The sequence below is a fragment of the Salmo trutta genome, chromosome 24 (assembly GCF_901001165.1).
Source record: "Salmo trutta chromosome 24, fSalTru1.1, whole genome shotgun sequence".
NCBI classification, from domain to species: domain Eukaryota; kingdom Metazoa; phylum Chordata; class Actinopteri; order Salmoniformes; family Salmonidae; genus Salmo; species Salmo trutta.
Genome location: NC_042980.1, coordinates 39,926,943 through 39,946,451, shown reverse-complemented (window position 1 = coordinate 39,946,451; position 19,509 = coordinate 39,926,943). Strand labels below are relative to the sequence as shown.

The 19,509-nt window shown below is 43.5% G+C and overlaps 2 protein-coding genes across 7 annotated transcripts in view; one reads left to right on the top strand and one right to left on the bottom strand.

The window, feature by feature from the left end:
• The first annotated feature begins 12,818 nt into the window (after nt 1-12,818).
• On the top strand, nt 12,819-16,714 carry LOC115161301 (60S ribosomal protein L8). The gene is made up of 5 exons (XM_029712167.1): nt 12,819-12,984; nt 13,131-13,272; nt 15,403-15,621; nt 16,202-16,317; nt 16,520-16,714. Exons 1-5 carry the CDS (start codon nt 12,847-12,849, stop codon nt 16,676-16,678), a joined length of 774 nt encoding a protein of 257 aa, XP_029568027.1. The 5' UTR covers nt 12,819-12,846; the 3' UTR covers nt 16,679-16,714.
• A 455-nt stretch (nt 16,715-17,169) lies between these two features.
• The window catches only part of LOC115161300 (probable ubiquitin carboxyl-terminal hydrolase FAF-X), a 69,281-nt gene continuing 66,941 nt past the window's right edge, over nt 17,170-19,509 (bottom strand). For all 6 annotated transcript variants that reach the window (XM_029712160.1, XM_029712165.1, XM_029712163.1 and 3 more), the window contains 2 exons: nt 19,080-19,184; nt 17,170-18,899 (listed from right to left, as the gene is read on the bottom strand). In XM_029712160.1, the coding sequence (XP_029568020.1) occupies nt 18,717-18,899; nt 19,080-19,184 (288 nt within the window). In that variant the 3' untranslated portion in view covers nt 17,170-18,716. The remainder of the gene's footprint in view (nt 18,900-19,079; nt 19,185-19,509) is intronic.

The following is a 19,509-nucleotide window of genomic DNA, read 5'->3' as shown; positions in this document are numbered from 1 at the left end:
ACGTACATGGTCCTGAATGAGAAACGCCCAGCCCCCCCAATCCTTCCCCATCAGACAGCGCATCACATTTAGCACCTTCTTACACTTTCCCACCGCTCTCTCAATGTGTTCTGCCCAGGTCAGTCTAGTGTCAAAGTATACCCCAAGGAACCTGAAGGGCCCCACCCTCTCCAAGTTTCTCCCATATAACCTCAAGCATACCTCATCTCCCACCTTCCTCTTGGTAAAGAACACTGTCTGAGTTTTCTCTACAGAGAACCTGAATCCTCACATTAATGCCCACTGCTCTAGCTCATCAATTGCTTCCTGTACCTTCATGACTATCTATGGCACGTTTCTTCCGCTCTTCCATAAGGCCCCATCATCTGCAAATTACGACCTCCCAATATCCGTCCGTACCTGAAAGTAATCATCATTGATCACGATTGAGAACAACAGAGGACTAAATACGCTCCCATGAGGTGTACCGTTATCCACTAGGTAGCTGCCTGATAGAGACTTCCCCACCCTCACCTGAATAGACCGTCCTATCAGGAAATCCTTTATCCAGTTGTATGTTCTTCTTCCTACCCCCATAATATCAAACTTGATTAACAACCCCTCCTTCCACATTATATGCCTTCTCCACATAAAAAAAGAACGCTACAACAGACTCCTTGTTCACCTGAGCCTTCCTGACCTCTGCTTCTGAGCAGAGCGCTGGGTCCATAGTTCCCCTACCCTTCCTGAACCCACTCTGATGTGGCGATACTAGACCCCTGCTCTAAGTAAGTTAGCCTCCCTGTAATCATACATTCCATAATCTTACATACATGTGATGTTAAAGCCATTGGCCGATAGCTTGTTGGCCTCGTTGGGTACTTCCCTGGCTTCCTGATTGGTATCACTACTGACTCCTTCCAGCTGCCTGGTAGTTTACCCTCCTCCCACACTCTGCTGTACAACACCAATACCTTATCCAGTGCCTCATCACTAAGATGGGCCAACATAACATAACACACCTCATCTTTCCCACGTGAAGTTAACCCAGCCTTACCTATTGCCCTTTTCATCTCTACCATGCTAAATGGTGCATTCAACACATAATTTACGTCCTCCCTCCTATCCAACACTCCAGGATGCTCCTCTCTCATGCTCTCTCTCCCCCTCTGCCCCTCCTCTGACAAATTTGCTGAGCTATGTACTTGGAGAAATGCTTTGGCCATCATCTCTGCCTTCTCCTCATCTGTTACTGCCACATCCTTCCCACTCGTCAACACTGGATAATCCCACTCCCTTCTGACCCCACTCATCCTCTTAGTCATCCCCCACCCTTCTCCCACAGGTGTCGCCCTTCCAATGGTGTCACAGAACCGACGGCAACATGACCTCTTTGCCTAACGGATAGTTCTCCTCACCAGGGCCTCAGTCTGCTTATACTGAATGAGATGTTGGAAGTTAAGCATCCTTTTCAGTACTTTAAATGCCTTGTTCCTACTCCTCACCATTGCCCCACACTCCTCCATCAACCATGGGACTGCTTTCCTCCTCATCCCTGAACTCTTAGGTAAAGCCTCAGTAGATGCCCCCACTTAAGCTGTTCTTACCCAGTTATTCATACTATCCACATCCCCTCTCATATCCACCTGAGCCATCACCTGCTCACTCAGCTCCTGAAACTGATCCAACTTTGCCCTTCCAAACACCCACCTGCTTACTCCATCCACTAACACCTCCTCCTCCCTCTGGCCTACTGTCCATACTATGGGGTAATGATCACTCCCTACTGTCGACTCCCCCCATACCTCCCACTCACAGATTCCTGCCATCGCACTAGATACCAGAGTGAGGTCCAGAGTGAGGTCCTCTTTCTCTGTGGCTACATCAATCCTGGTCCCTCGGCCATCATTCAGGCACACCAGATCTTTCATTTCCTTCAGATTTTCCATCACCTGGTAATTTCCATCCATCTGTACTCCCCTGTATCTCTTGAATCTGTATCTCCCTGGACCTGGACCACCCTTACCGCCTCATATGACACCCTTCTCTCCACTCCCACTGCCTGCTTCATTGCCTCACACCCACCATATGCCACTCTATGAGCACCCCCACAGCTGCAGCACGTTGGTTGTCCACCATACCCAGACCTCCCATACTCATGCTGCCCTCCATACCTGGCACACCTCTTTTTCTCTTTACAGGCTGTTGCCACATGGCAGGTATAACATCTGTCATGGCAATTCAAATCAATAATGAGGAGAGACAAGGTCAATCACCAATCAGGATATTACCTTATTCAAAACGTATTAATGAAGAGCAGGTCACACCACACACACACACACACACACAAGTGAATGGAGTGAGTGCTCTGCAATAATGAGGCTGGTCGACCCAACACTCTTGAGTGTTGGACCGAGAGCCTCACCATACAGATGAATCCTGGTTCTTACATAGCAGACACTATAAATGCTTAGTCATGGCTGGTTCCACCCCTCCCATGCAGATCAGGGGGCATCATAAGCCACCTCGGATTCATCTTATGGTTATCTGCACCTGGTGTTGTTTTAACCCACAACCTGGCTTAGTTTCTCAGATGCAAGAATGATTAGGAACAATGATGGATTGTTCTACTCCTAAACTAACGCTAGTAAAACCCATGTACTTGACCATACGCCCAGATTAGCTGCAGGGAGCTAGAGTGGAGACCATCCCATTGCAAAAACACAGCATTTGTAGAACAGAAATGTCTGACTATTTGTTAAGTATTTATTGTTAACTATTAATAGCAAACAAATCAGGTAAATACGGAATTTTTCTCTCACACATTTTAAAGTCTTTGGTACATACAGTAAGCCCTCACATAATAACTTATACAGTGCTTTCTGAAAGTATTCAGACCTCTTGACTTTGTCCACATTTTCTTACATTAGAGCCTTATTCTTAAATTGATTAAATAGTTTTTTTCCCCTCATTAATCTAAACACAATACGTGCCAGGTTTCCTCCAGACGTGACACTTCGCATTCAGGCCAAATAGTTTAATCTTGGTTTCATCAGAGCAGAAAATCTTGTTTTTCCATGGTCTGAGACTCCTTTAGGTGCCTTTTGGAAAACTCAAAATGGACTGTCATGTGCCATTTACTGAGGAGTGGCTTCCGTCCAGCCACTACCATAAAGGCCTGATTGGTGGAGTGCTGCAGAGATGGTTGTCCTTCTGGAAGGTTCTCCCATCTCCACAGAGGAACTCTGGAGCTTTGTCAGAGTGACCATCGGGTTTTTGGTCACCTCCCTGACCTTCTCCCCCGATTACTCAGTTTGGCCGGGCGGCCAGCTCTAGGAAAAGTCTTTGTGGTTCCAAACTTCTTCCATTTAAGAATGATGGAGGCCACTGTGTTCATGGAGACATTCAATGGTGCAGACATTTTTTTGGTACCCTTCCCCAGATCTGTGCTTCAACACCATCCTATCTCAGAGTTCTATGGACAATATTTTCGACCTCATGGCTTAGTTTTTGCTCTGACATGCACTGTCAACTGTGGGACCTTATATAGACAGGTGTGCCTTTCCAAATCATGTCCAATCAATTGAATTTACCACAGGTGGACTCCAATCGAGTTGTAGAAACATCTCAAGGATGATCAATGGAAACAGGATGCACCTGACCTCAATTTCTAGTGTCATAGCAAAGGGTCTGAATACTTATGTAAAATAAAATATTTTACAAAAAGGCTCTGTGCTTTTATCCTGAAAAGGAGGGGTTTTGAAAGTTATTGAAAACAATGATTTTGACCCCTATCTTTTTTTGTTTGCAAAAATTTCAAAAAAACTGTTTTCAATTTGCCATTATGGGGTATTGTGTGTAGATTGATGACGATTTTTATTTAATGAATCCATTTTAGAATGAGGCTGTAACGTAACAAAATGTGGAAAAAGTGAAGGGGTCTGAATAGTTTCTGAATGCACTGTATATCCTATGGTTATTTTATTTGGCAGTACCCTGTCCTTGAAGTGTAACAGAATAGACAGCTATCTACCCTAACTCCACCCCTTGTTGCTAGCAATCTTTGAACATTCACCAGAATGCCTCCTCTCAAATTGTTACTTACCTCTTTAATACTAACACTCACAGGCACTCCTGTGATCACCCCTTTAATCCACTGCTTCCCTGCTTGATCAGTCCAGCTGCTCCACACCACTCCTGTTATCACCCCTTTAATCCACTGCTTCCCTGCTTGATCAGTCCAGCTGCTCCACATCACCTTACACCACCCTATTTGCTCCACTCAGAGCTTATTCCCTCTGCTCCATTTCCCCCCTTTTTCTCCCCAATTTCGATCTTGTTTCATCGCTGCAATTCCCCAACGGGCTCGGGAGGCGAAGTTCGAGTCATGAGTCCGCAGAAACATGACCCGACCAAACATGACCCGCTTAACCCAGAAGCCAGCCGCAACAATGTGTCAGAGGAAACCCCATTCAACTGACTACCGAGGTCAGCCATGTAAAGCCCCCCCCCGGCCAAACCCTCCCCTAACCCGGACGATGCTGGGCCAATTATGTGTCGCCCTATGGGACCCCGATCACGGCCGGTTGTGATACAGCCTGGGATTGAATCCAGGTCTGTAGTGATGCCTCTAGTACTGCGATGCAGTGCCTTTGACCGCTGCGCCACTCGGAAGGCCCCCAATCAACTCTTTTATCACAGCCGTCAAACTTATTGGACACATCGCCCCAACTCCCCCTTCCTCCCTAAACTTCAGAATCAGTTTTTGCTCCTCCTTCCCTTGCCACTTATCTACCTCCAAACTGCCGCTGGTGTTGGAAACTATGTTGCTCTTCTCAAACTTCCTTTTTCTGCGTCCTCTCTGCCTCCATAGATCTCTCGCTCCCCTTCAAACCCCCTACTCCCTTTCTCTCCCGCTTTCTCTTTCTTACTCCCCCCTTTATTTGTACCACCATGTTCCATACTTGCTTCACTTTCTTGTCCATCACTATCTCCTACCACCTCTGACCAAGTCGCAGCACAGCCGCACCAAACCGTTGCCACACTGAGTAAAATTGTATTGTTTGTTTATCAATGATTGACACCGGAGCTCTCTGATCAACCCACGTCCCAACAACCTTTTCGGTCCCGGCCACACTAACCTGTAGCCTTCTTCTTCCGTGGTATCATGGCGTTCGCACATTTTGTTTGTGCATGCCGCCAGCTACTGTGCGTGAGTGTGTGGTCGATCATGTTATGAAGGGCATATTTGATCGGCGAACTGAGCCTCGTCACTTTAGTCCAGGTGACCAGGTTCTTGCTCTGCTGCCAATCGTTGGTTCTCCTTTTCAAGCCAAGTTTCAAGGTCCATATACGGTGGTGCGCCAGTACACAGAGCAAAATTATCTAGTTGCCACTCCAGAACGGAGAAAAGCACACCGACTGTGCCATGTAAATTTGTTAAAACCCTATTATGCACGTCCCAGTGGGAGTCTACAGAGGACGGTAAACCTGTTGTTTTGGCCGATACCGTTATTTCTCTGGGTTCTTGTCATGCTAGGTCCGTGCATGAGGAGGAAGACGTTCCTGGTCTCGACGATTGCATACTGCAGGGTAGATTGAAAAATTCAGAGACACTGGATATTTTAGACAGCCTTCTCGCTCATCTACCTGTTGATGGGCGGAAAGAGATGGTTGGTCTGATTCTGACATTTTAAGGTTTGTTTTCTGATACACCTACACATACAAACTTAATAGAACATGATATTGACATTGGAGATGCTGACCCCATTTGTCAGCGGTTCTATATAGTTTCTTCAGAGAAACTGCATTGTCTGGATGCTGAGGTCAAGTACATGCTGGAGAGTAAGATAGCAGAGCCTTCTTTCTCCAGTTGGGCTTCTCCCTGTATCTTGGTCAGTAAACCGGATGGGACAAACAGATTTTTTACGGACTACCGTAAGGTAAACAGTGTCACCAAGCCAGATTAATTTCCTCTTCCTCGGATGAAGAACTGCGTTGATCAAGTCGGCGCAGCTAAGTTTGTGAGCAAATTTGACCTGTTAAAGGGCTATTGGCAGGTGCCACTGACGAGTAAGGCACGTGAAATCTCTGCTTTTATTACACCCTCTGGTCTGTACTTGTATTCGGTTATGAGTTTCGGCCTGCGTAATGCACCTGACACTTTTCAGTGACTTATGAAAAGGGTTGTCTCCGGTCTGGCCGGGTGCGCTGTTTATCTGGACTATGTAGTGATATATGCAGATACTTGGGAGGAACATCTGTCCCGTATTCAAGCCTTGTTCAACCACCTAGCTGCGGGTCGCCTCACGATCAATCTGGCTAAATGTGAGTTTGCTCAGGCGACCGTTACATACCTTGGAAAGGTGGTTGGGCAGGGTGAAGTGCATCCTGTTCGGGCTAAAGTGGTAGCTATTGATGCTTTTCCACCAACAACTACTAAAAAGGAAGTGATGCGTTTCTTGGGAATGATTGGTTATTACCGTGGTTTTTGTAGGAACTTCTCTACTGTGGTCGATCCCTTGACAGATTTGCTGAAAGCTAAGGCTGTTTACGTATGGTCTTCTCGTTGTCAACAGGCTTTTGAAGATGCAAAAAGGTTGCTTACCTCAACTCCGGTGCTGGCTGCTCCTCGCGTGGATTTGTCATTTACCTTGCAAGTGGATGCTAGTCATGTGGGGGCAGGTGCAGTTTTGCTGCAAGCAGATGTGTCTGGGGTTGAGAGGCCTGTTAGTTTATTTTCCAAAAAGTTTAACCATTATCTGTTGAACTACTTGGTCATGTAAAAAGAAGCGCTAGCATTCATATGGGCGCTACAACACTTCGAAGTGTATGTCGGGTCGGGAGTAGTACCTATTGTGGTCTACACCGACCATAACCCTCTCACCTTTTTGAGGTCCATGATGTGTCCTAAACCGAGGATAATGAGATGGTGTTTATTTTTTACAAGCATTCCATCTCGATGTGCGGTACATCCGGGGGACTGATAATGTCATTACTGACGCACTCTCTCGTGCGCCCGGTTCCTGAATGTCCACGTGACTGACCACTGTTATTTGGTGTCTGGTATTGTCCTGTTCTGTCGCTCCTGTCGGTTCCCTTCTGGTCTCGTTTTCTTTCCTCTTAAAGGTTGCTTCCTGTCCGCAAAGGTTGCTGAGGTCTGGGGGGGACGCGGTTGTCTGGGGCAAAGGGACGCAAAGGCTGGATTAATTTGTTGTGTGACTGGTATGGTGTTCCGGGGTCTTTGTTGGTCCCCGGTTTTTATAGGGGGGGGGGGGGGGGCTGACGACCCTCCCACTCTGTCTGCTGAATTCTTTCTCTTTGCTCTTATTTTCCTTAATAGGATGTCGGTGGGCGGAGCCAGGAGGGTAGACAGCGAAATGGGACACACCTGGGCTCGGGTGTGTCCCAGGACAAATGCACATCTTCCTCATTCATTGAGTAGACTCTCTCCAGGCAGACACTGATAGATTTTGGTTGTGGCCTTTTGTTTGTTTGCTTTGGCACCTTTCAACACCCCGCATTATCACATTTATGCATGCAAACACTTACTTACACTACTGATTACACACACCATTGTTAATTATATTTAGTTTACTTTATTTAATTAATACATTTTGCTATTCCTTGTCTCCACATCGTCTCCCTTTTGTTATGAACTTCGAGCCGGGTCGTGACAATATTAACCTAACTAACCCTACACCATACCACTATATTAACCTAACTAACCCTACACCACACCACTATATTAACCTAACTAACCCTACACCATACCACTATATTAACCTAACTAACCCTACACCACACCACTATATTAACCTAACTAACCCTACACCATACCACTATATTAACCTAACTAACCCTACACCACTATATTAACCTAACTAACACTACACCATACCACTATATTAACCTAACTAACACTACACCACACCACTATATTAACCTAACTAACCCTACACCATACCACTATATTAACCTAACTAACCCTACACCACACCACTATATTAACCTAACTAACCCTACACAATACCACTATATTAACCTAACTAACCCTACACAATACCACTATATTAACCTAACTAACCCTACACCATACCACTATATTAACCTAACTAACTAACCCTACACCACACCACTATATTAACCTAACTAACCCTACACCATACCACTATATTAACCTAACTAACCCTACACCACACCACTATATTAACCTAACTAACCCTACACAATACCACTATATTAACCTAACTAACCCTACACCACACCACTATATTAACCTAACTAACCCTACACAATACCACTATATTAACCTAACTAACCCTACACCATACCACTATATTAACCTAACTAACCCTACACCACACCACTATATTAACCTAACTAACCCTACACAATACCACTATATTAACCTAACTAACCCTACACCACACCACTATATTAACCTAACTAACCCTACACAATACCACTATATTAACCTAACTAACCCTACACAATACCACTATATTAACCTAACTAACCCTACACCATACCACTATATTAACCTAACTAACTAACCCTACACCACACCACTATATTAACCTAACTAACCCTACACCATACCACTATATTAACCTAACTAACCCTACACCACACCACTATATTAACCTAACTAACCCTACACAATACCACTATATTAACCTAACTAACCCTACACAATACCACTATATTAACCTAACTAACCCTACACCATACCACAAAATTAACCTAACTAACTAACCCTACACCACACCACTATATTAACCTAACTAACCCTACACCATACCACTATATTAACCTAACTAACCCTACACCACTATATTAACCTAACTAACCCTACACCATACCACTATATTAACCTAACTAACACTACACCATACCACTATATTAACCTAACTAACCCTACACCACACCACTATATTAACCTAACTAACCCTACACCATACCACTATATTAACCTAACTAACCCTACACCACTATATTAACCTAACTAACTAACCCTACACCACTATATTAACCTAACTAACCCTACACAATACCACTATATTAACCTAACTAACCCTAACCATACCACTATATTAACCTAACTAACCCTACACCACACCACTATATTAACCTAACTAACCCTACACCATACCACTATATTAACCTAACTATCCCTACACAATACCACTATATTAACCTAACTAACTAACCCTACACCACACCACTATATTAACCTAACTATCCCTACACAATACCACTATATTAACCTAACTAACCCTACACCATACCTCTATATTAACCTAACTAACCCTACACCACACCACTATATTAACCTAACTAACCCTACACCACTATATTAACCTAACTAACCCTACACCACACCACTATATTAACCTAACTAACCCTACACAATACCACTATATTAACCTAACTAACCCTACACAATACCACTATATTAACCTAACTAACCCTACACCATACCACTATATTAACCTAACTAACTAACCCTACACCACACCACTATATTAACCTAACTAACCCTACACCATACCACTATATTAACCTAACTAACCCTACACCACACCACTATATTAACCTAACTAACCCTACACAATACCACTATATTAACCTAACTAACCCTACACCACACCACTATATTAACCTAACTAACCCTACACAATACCACTATATTAACCTAACTAACCCTACACCATACCACTATATTAACCTAACTAACCCTACACCACACCACTATATTAACCTAACTAACCCTACACAATACCACTATATTAACCTAACTACCCCTACACCACACCACTATATTAACCTAACTAACTAATCCTACACCATACCACTATATTAACCTAACTAACCCTACACCATGCTGACGGCCCAGGACACTTTCGTTCAACACACCTTGTAACTCTTCTGGAAAAACTTGTACACCCAAGTACTTCTCTGCAGCTGCCACCACAACATTATTTTCTGTGATTTACTTTCCATTTCTGTGGAACAGTTGATAACCATGGCAATGAATGCTAAGAAGCCAACCTTTTTGAAACACAAATTCGTATCACTCTGTATTGGCCTACTACTCACCCTCTCTACCCATCATCCTCTACTCTCTTCACTGCCTTAGCATACAACACCTTCTATTTTACTCTGACCCTGGCAACCTCAACCTGTCTCTCTCGCACCGGGCAACATGGGTACCCCCACAATTGACACACACAGGTTTTTCCACTATTCTCCCATGCTCTTCTGCACACTTCTCACATCTGGGAATCTCAGAAAATAATCACAAGTCCACTTTGATCTACATTCACCAATTTAACAATGAGACTACATATGGGTCAGCCAAAAGGCAGGCCTCCACTTTCTCCACTTCCACTGGGCCAGAATCATCCTTTGCATGACCATTGGGGCGAGGCTCGGACTCTGAGGTCTTTACAACATCTGCACCCTCACTTTCGTCAGGTTTCTGAGCCATCCGCTGTATTGTTTGCACAATACACACTGATGGCCTTTCTCCAATACCCAACTTCTGTTCCTTAGCCCAATTTACTAGTCTGGCTATCACTGGCCTCTCCATGCTTGGAAAACGTGGGCTATTCAGCATCTGAGAGTAGCATCCATAAGCATTCTGGTTTCTGGAAGTGACATCAGCCAGTCCCGCCAACCCGCAACCTTTTGCATGGAAATATAAGTCTACCTTATCTGCTTTTTGCTCAGGTGAAGTGCGTATCATAGTTAAGTAAATAATATAATTGCAAAAAATATTATAAGGTAGTAAACATTTATTAAGATAGGAAATAAGGAAAGGAAGCAAGACCTTGTGCCACTTTGGCTGTATCTCAATCATATACGATACCTCAGTGAACTCAATCAATAGTCTGAAAGGGCTCCTTTCCTTGTATCCTTCATCTGCAATTCAACACTGATCTGTAAGTGTTTGACAGGTTTAATCGTACCTATAGTAGGTTCCCCCATAGTACCCTGTCAGATCAGTACAGATAAGGAGAGTAGGAAAAAAGGCAAGAGGCTATGTAGCTTACATGGTCAAATGTGCTCTGCAGACCTCTCTCTCTTTGCCTCTTCATTGCTATCTCTCTTTGCTTTGGTGGAGCATATATGGGATAGATCAGGTGAATCAGAGGTAATTGGCTATATGGCAGAGCTTGGCTGTGGAAGATTTATGTAACAGCAAGCCACAGGGAGGAAGGGAAGTAGCGGGAGTTGGGAAGAAGGAATTCTTGGCCGTGTACCTTTGCTCAGTTGTTGCATGCATCAACCAATAGTTGCGTGCCACGCCATCGACTCTGCAGTCAGGCACCAGATTGCTGTAACACATGATGTGGTTAGCTGATATGTCAAGTACCTATCCAGGTGTTGTAAGATCTGGCATGCATCAGCAACGTCTGAGCAGGGGAACACAATGCTAGACACACTATAAGGCCTCATAGTGAGTGAGACATCCCTGAACTTGACATCCCTGGATACACCCTGCTCTATGTGACCACTGTGTGTGGGGGGGGGGGGGGGGGGGGGTTTGGGGTTAAAGTTAGGGTTAGGGAAAATAGGATTTTGAATGGGACTGAATTTTGTCTCCTCACAGGGTTAATTGTACAAGACAGTGTGTGTAGGGAAGATTTATAAAACACAAATAGATGTCTGCTAACGATTTGCTGTCATCTGCTGGACAATCAGATTTACAGCAGAAAAAAATCACGTGCCTACTGTTCCCGTCAGACCCATGGTCTATTTCACCGGAAGAAATCGTCTAGCTCAACCTTACACTTCCTCTTTCCGTCATCGGGGTTTAGGTAGGAGAATGTTATTTTTATTCTCTTCACCGAATCCGAGTTAAATCTTATACAATATACTATCATCCACTCGAAAAAAAACGTAGAAAACGTATAATAGACACTGCTAACTATAGTCGTATCATTGAAGCGACAAAATGTGATTTTTAATGCGTTTTAAATCTTAGATGATTGTGGTGTGTATATGGGTGCGCAGTGACATGGGCTCCTTCGTCTTGGTGAAGCGGTAATCACTAGCTGCCGGTCGCCCGGGTTTTCTGGGTCTGTTATTTATTCAGACGTTCCGTATTTATTATCCACGAGCGTAGAGCAATCTACAGCCATTGCTGTATATATTTTTGTATTTTTTTTTTTACCCAGTATTTATTTTCATGGTTAGTTTCTAGTTGTATAGTGTAGTGAGTCGACACTGAACATGAATGGGTAACGATAGCTAGCTAGCGTTGGCATGCTAGGAAAATCCGCATGTCGGCTAGCTAACGTTAGTTGGCTGACAACTTTACAACTACATGCAAGTATTGTCCATTAACATTAATTTGTAAGTTAACAATTCCCCCTTCTCGCAGAGAAGGATCCTTACTTGATATCATGGCAGCTAGCTAAGTAACGGGTATATAACTAAACGTCAGCTGCCAATGGCAGGTATATGTAGCGAAATTGTGTGTACAACGTTACACATGCATTCATGAACGTAGCCCTCCACCTTTTACACTGCTGATAATAACAGTATCTATGCATAGTCACTAACTCTACCTACATGCACATATTACCTCGACTAACCGGCCCCCCGCACATCGACTACAGGAACCCCCAGTATATAGTCTCGCTATTGTTAATTTACTACTGTTATTTAATTACTTTGATATTTTATTAATTATTTGTATTTTTTTTACAACTGCATTGTTGGTTAGGGGCTTGTAAGTAAGCGTATTCGGTGCATGTGACTAAGATTTAATTTTGTCTGGGTCTGTCTCTTGAACTGTTGAACTCGGTATACTTTGATCCTGGCTGTAACTGAATTCTCATTTTGTTTCTAGTCGCAATGGGCCGTGTTATCAGGGGACAGAGGAAAGGTGCTGGCTCTGTGTTCAAAGCCCACGTGAAGCACAGAAAAGGTGCTGCTAAACTCAGACACATTGACTTTGCTGAGCGTCATGGTTACATCAAGGGAATTGTGAAGGTAATGCTCTCACAATAGACATTTTTCATGCTACTGGAATATACAGTTTTCTACAACGTCCCAAGTGGAGTTTGCCATGCATTGTTTTAAGAAGTTTTGTTTAAAACAATCTGCTTTGGACCTGACTTGACCGTTGTCTCCCTCAGGATATCATCCACGACCCAGGCCGTGGTGCTCCCCTGGCCAAGGTGGCTTTCCGTGACCCCTACCGATTCAAGAAGAGGACGGAGCTGTTTATTGCTGCAGAGGGCATCCACACCGGACAGTTCATCTACTGTGGCAAGAAAGGTGAGAATGGAACTGTTCATGGGGTTGATTACAGCAGTTGTCACCTCATCTAGGATATTTTTAGAACTACCTAGAATACTTTGTTACCTTAACTTCTATGGGCTACGTGGGACACAGCCAGTGAAATATCAGGGCGCCAAATTCAAAACAACAAAATGTCATAATTCAAATTTCTCAAACATACAACTATTTTACACCATTTTAAAGATACACCTCTCCTTAATCCAACCACATTGTCCGATTTCAAAAAGGCTTTACGGCGAAAGCATAAAGTTAGATTATGATAGGACAGTGCCAACACAAGAGAAACCACACAGCCATTTTCCAAGCAGGAGAGGGGTCACAAAAAACAGAAATACAGCCAAAATTAAGCACTAACCTTTGACAATCTTCATCAGATGACACTCCTAGGACTCAATGTTAGACAATACATGTATGTTTTGTTCGATAAAGTTCATATTTATATCCAAAAAACCCATTTTACATTGGCGCGTGATGTAAAGAAAATATTTTGCCTCCAATACTTCCAGTGAATCAGCACAACAATTTACAATTTTTATCATAAATGTTGATAAAATATTAAACTGTTATTCAAAGAATTATAGATGAACATCTCCTTTATGCAACCGCTGTGACAGATTTGAAAAAAGCTTCACGGGGAAAGCACACTTTGCAATAATCTGAGTACGGCGCTCAGAAACATACACCAGGCAATACAGATACCCGCCATTTTGGAGTCATCTAAAATCATAAATAGCATTATAAATATTCACTTACCTTTGATCTTCATCAGAAGGCACTTCCAGGAATCCCAGGTCCACAATAAATGTTTAGTTTGATAAAGTCCATAATTTATGTCCAAATACCTCCTTGTTTGCGCGTTCAGTAAGCTACTCCAAATGTAGGAAGCGCGCCGAAAATTTCACAACAAAAAGTTCTATTTACGTTCGTTGAAACATGTCAAACGTTGTAAAGCATCAATCTTTAGGGCCTTTTTAACGTAAAACTTCAGTAATATTCCAACTGGACGATTCCAATGTCTTGAAAAACATTATGGAACACAGCTACCCCTCACGTGAACGCGTGTAATTGAGGCCATGTCATTCTCTCGATCATCAGACTCCAGGAGGTCTTGTTCGCTCTCTGACTGCAAAAGCTTGAAACACGTTCCAAAGACTGTTGACATCTAGTGGAAGCCTTAGGAAGTGCAAATTAAACCCTAAGTCACTGTGTACTGAATAGGCCCAGTCTTGGAAAAACTTCAATCCACTTCCTGGTTGGATTTTTTTCTCAGGTTTTTGCCTGCCATATGAGTTCTGTTATACTCAGACATCAAACAGTTTTAGAAACTTCAGTGTTTTCTATCCAAATATACTAATAATATGCATATCCTACATTCTGATCCCGAGTAGTAGGCAGTTTAATTTGGGCACCTCATTCATCCAAACTACTCAATACTGCCCCTGGGCCCAGAAAGGTTAATAACATCAGTAATGTCCTGCCCTTGGGCACCTTAACCCCCTACCGTCAATGTCCAAGCCCCTGCAGAAATATAATAGGCATTACAAAAAAAATCAGATCAAAATCCATCTTTTTTTGGATGGGCTGCATCTCAATCAACCGCATGCGGCATTTTGCATCTGCAGTGGAAGATGGCAGTGCTACAGCAGTTTGTCAGATCATGAGATCTTCAGAACATCTGTAGCGTCTTAACGGTTTGGCCTCTACGACCTCAACAAGCGTCACGGGACCTGTCTGAAGTTGGTACTACCGATTTGCCAACTATTGTCTGTAGCGTCCAAATGGTTTAGGCTACACATTGTGACCCCTCTAAAGTTAATCTCACAAATATATGTTATGCTCTAGGACTGTCACATCTTGTCTGAAGGTAGCCTGGTACCAGTTTAGAAAAGTAGTTTAGTGCCTAAAATAATAATTTCCCGATTTTATCTCTATAGGAGATTTGAACAATTGTTTTTTTTCCTTCAATGTATGGATCTATTAATTCAATGCACTTCTATAGGTTAAATGCAGTAAGGCCAAATTGAATGTTAATTTTTGTATGACTATCTTAAAACAATTCCATATGTTAGCTTACACGCAAGAATTAATAACAATTATCTCTCTCAGCTCAGCTGAACATCGGTAATGTCTTGCCCGTGGGCACCATGCCTGAGGGAACCATCATCTGCTGTCTGGAGGAGAAGCCTGGTGACAGGGGCAAGCTGGCCAGGGCGTCTGGGAACTACGCCACGGTCATCTCCCACAACCCAGAGACCAAGAAGTCCAGGGTCAAGCTGCCCTCTGGCTCCAAGAAGGTCATCGCCTCCGCAAACAGAGCCGTTGTTGGTAAGAACATGAGATGTTTTGCTTTGTGTATATGTTGGTTAGCTGAAGGTTTGATTTTTTTTCCCTTAATTAATGGTGAGGTGGATGCATTTTGTACAGTATATCAGCATACTAGGCTCATTCTACTGAATTTTGTTATCAAGTCCTGTCAGCTGTTGTCAGTCTCAGAAGATGATTATATGCGCCACTGTGCAGTGAATTCTACTAGAAGAAAAGCTGGAATGAGTAGGACATACAGGCATTTAAAGCATACTTAGTTTTCATGATGTCAAACTTTTTTCGCTACCCAAAATGCCTTTTTAGAAATGCAAGTACAGATATTCAGACAGTGCCACTTTCTCATAGGGGTCCAATGTACATGTTTGTAAAATTAACCCCTTTGTCTTGAATTGATGAAATGGAGGGAATCTGCTGCACTGTGCACATGGACAGTTTTGCCAGAAAACAGGATAACCAAAGAGCGTTCACTGCCATACAGAATATGGGTCCTACTAGTCGTGACATGGTTGCTTTCAGAACATTGGCTGGTTAGGTAATCCTGTGCTACTGTCCACCAGAGTAATGGTTCTCTCGTCAACAGGTGTGGTTGCTGGAGGTGGACGTATTGACAAGCCCATCCTGAAGGCCGGTCGTGCCTACCACAAGTACAAGGCCAAGAGGAACTCATGGCCACGTGTTCGGGGTGTAGCCATGAACGTAAGTGGACATCTCTTCTGCATATTAGTTTAATGTAAAACTTTAAGATTAGATTGATGTTCTACTTACTATAAATGCTGTTAGTTACATTTTTCATATTGGTGTTTGCCAAAAACAAACCAGTCAATGTTGGGGCATAGGATTCATTATTAGAACCGCTTTGCTGACTTTTTTCCCCCCATTTCCCCCCCCCCCCCCCCAGCCTGTTGAGCATCCCTTCGGTGGAGGTAACCACCAGCATATTGGAAAACCCTCAACTATCAGGAGGGACGCACCTGCTGGTCGCAAGGTCGGTCTCATTGCTGCCCGTCGTACAGGCAGACTGCGTGGAACGAAGACCGTCTCGGAGAAGGAGAACTAGCTGTCTTGACAATAAAATATGTTCCAAGGAAGCTAACCTGTGTTGACTCCATTTGTTAGTGTTCCAGTGGAGTTAGAACCTAGAGGACTGGTTAAATTGGTTTGGAGCAGACTAATCAAACACGGCATATTTCAGTGTTGTACTTAAAAAAAAAAAAAATGTTGCACCACAATGTCAAATCTAAATGGGGCCTCATCACCTGAACACTTTGGCTGGTTACTGACTCATTTACAAATACTGATGTGCCTAATTAAAGGTTAAATAAATACATGGTTATTCAGTATAGTATGGGAGCCTGAATATGCAAACCTACAGTTAAATGGCAAAGGTAGACTGGGAATCACAGAACTGAAATATACTAGAGACCTACTGCGAAGCATGGAATCAGGATGATCATTTGACTTCAAGCTACCCACAAGTTTGGGCACATTTAAAGACCAAGTCTATTGCAAGCAGTAGCCTACATGAGATAATGTACATAGACATTTTTACCAAGTCGGTTACATGAATACAATATTCCATGTTCTTTATTTGCTAAGGGCGCAATGCTTTTATATTTCTGTGCACAAAAAACTTCAGTGAAAGTTCACATTGCGACTAGCTCCAGAATTCAACGTCACACCATGGCCAAAACAAAAGTCGGCAAAAAACAGGGTGCCGAACTCTGTACAGTCAATACCTTTAAAAATAAGACAAGGACAAATGTTCATAAATCAAATTCTATTCTTTGTGTGAAATACAAAATAAATTCTATAAAATAAGAGCAAAGTTATGGTGGGCAGAATATTTGGTATTTTAGACAAATCCCCAAAATACACACATTCAAGTTAGCAATTAAATAGTTTTACTGATGTATACCTTTAAATCCTAAAGAATTACTTAGCCCATGTTGCAACACGACTAAAACAGCCGATACCGTGTGCCCCTTCTCCAAGGAGAGAAGTCTGACACCGTGGCCCAGCCTAGTGAGCTCCATGGAAGAGGTCAGGCGTTTGTCTAAGACTATTCTCTACCAAAGAGATGGCAGAGAAAAATCAGGTTTCATACATGGTGTTCTTTCTCAAAATTCCTATAGATGAATACTAAGCTCCCCATCCCACCAAAAATGGACTGGCGAATGTTTAGTTGGATTATAATAATGTGCAATTGAAAAACCACTTTTTGCATTGGGTCAAAATACCGCCCTCAATGTACAAGGGAAAGATGAGAAAAAAAAGCCAAAAGGAATTGTCCTCTAGCTGTGGAATAAGGACAGATGTTATCACATATCTTCCCTTGAGCTACACTATTCTGGTGAGAAGCCATGCTAAACGTTACAGCATATTAACTAGAGCTTCCGAAAGGGTTTCAATTACAAAAAAAAAAGAAAGGCAACGAGTTCCAGAACAATGTTGCATCACCATTTTTTCACATCAACCAAAACACCGTAAAAGTTCACCCAACCATTCCACGTCTCACTAAAACCAACCCCAGCTCGTCAGTTGATTTGGCATGGGTCAAGAGGTTGCCAAGGAGCTTACTAATAATGTCCTCCTAAAGGTGAATGACTGGTAACCGTCCGATGGCAGACCAAATATCACTGCTGAGCGGTGAGGGTGATAAAACAAAAATGAGTTTTTTTTCTTTTTTTTTCTTATGTCATCCATTTCTGTTTCTCACAAGATCTCTCTCCCAACAGCAAACCTGACAAAGTTACGCTGTTGGGGGGGGGGTTCATTTTAACAGTCAAAACATAAACACACTATGTACACCTTTTCGTCATGTTGACAAGCGTGTCAGCATCGTCAGGCCTGGGTATTCTATGTTCATTACAACACTATCCCCTCTGCAGTCAGCAGAACCCAGGGGAGAGCACCCCCCCAGGCAGGCAGCACAGTAGCATGAGAGACTCGAGGGGGCCTGGAGAGGAGCTGTGAAGCCTGGCCCTGCCCTGGAGACCCCAAAGAGAGAGAGTCCCGATCAGGAGTTTGGTCGGTCACCTGGAGGGGAGAGGAAAGAGAGCAGGAGGCTGGAGGTACAGCAGAGGGGAGTGCTGGTGTTACTCCTTAGGCGAGGTAGGGGCCGTGGAGGTGGAGGGAACCTCCTCAGTGCTCTCCCAGTTCTCTTGTGCTCTTGGGCTGGGGTCAGGGCCTGGGGTAGAAGGGGCAGGGCCAGGGCGCTGGGGGTTGTTCATGAGCTGGGCAGCGGGGCCTGTGTATGGCTGTCCGTGGGGGGGGTTGTTCTGCGGGGGAATGAGAAAACAAAATCAGGTTTTTAGTGAAACTACTGATGTGCGATGAAACTTGACAAAATGTCTGTCATGACCAGCATGTCGGTCTTTCATTTGTTTAGAAGCCTCCGTTTACAGGGATAGTAAAAAGTCACAGGATAATGCTGCCTCTACAGTATAGTGTTTGTGTACCTGCTGAAACTGTGTGGTCGTCCCAGGAGATGAGTGTGGGTAGAGGGAGGTGTCCTCTGGAGGGGAGGTGTCCTGATCTTCAGAGGCTTCCTGGTCATCGGGCTCCTGGGAAATGAAGTCCAAGATTAGCACCATTTGCATTCCCAATGCATTTTCATCAAACTAACATTCATATACAACTCAAACCTACTGGCCTAATAGCACACCAAAGTCTCTTAATATGAACATTAGCCTATTTTAACTGAATGAGATGGAAGCGAGTGACACGCTGTGTAGGAGTGTGACGGCCTTGGATGTTGTAATATCAACTGAGGGAGGTTTAAATATAAAATAGACTTTATTATGCGAGTGGGTATTATTCTCCACAGCGTGGTGGGAGACATGCTCTACTGAGATCATGTTTCCATATACACTACATGACCAAAAGTAT

Excerpts from the sequence above, each read along its gene's own strand:
- LOC115161301 (XM_029712167.1), top strand. The coding sequence starts at position 12,847 with ATGGGCCGTGTTATCAGGGGACAGAGGAAAGGTGCTGGCTCTGTGTTC. Across the intron at positions 13,273-15,402 it reads CATCTACTGTGGCAAGAAAG|CTCAGCTGAACATCGGTAAT; the intron begins GTGAGAATGGAA and ends TATCTCTCTCAG. Across the intron at positions 15,622-16,201 it reads CGCAAACAGAGCCGTTGTTG|GTGTGGTTGCTGGAGGTGGA; the intron begins GTAAGAACATGA and ends TCTCGTCAACAG.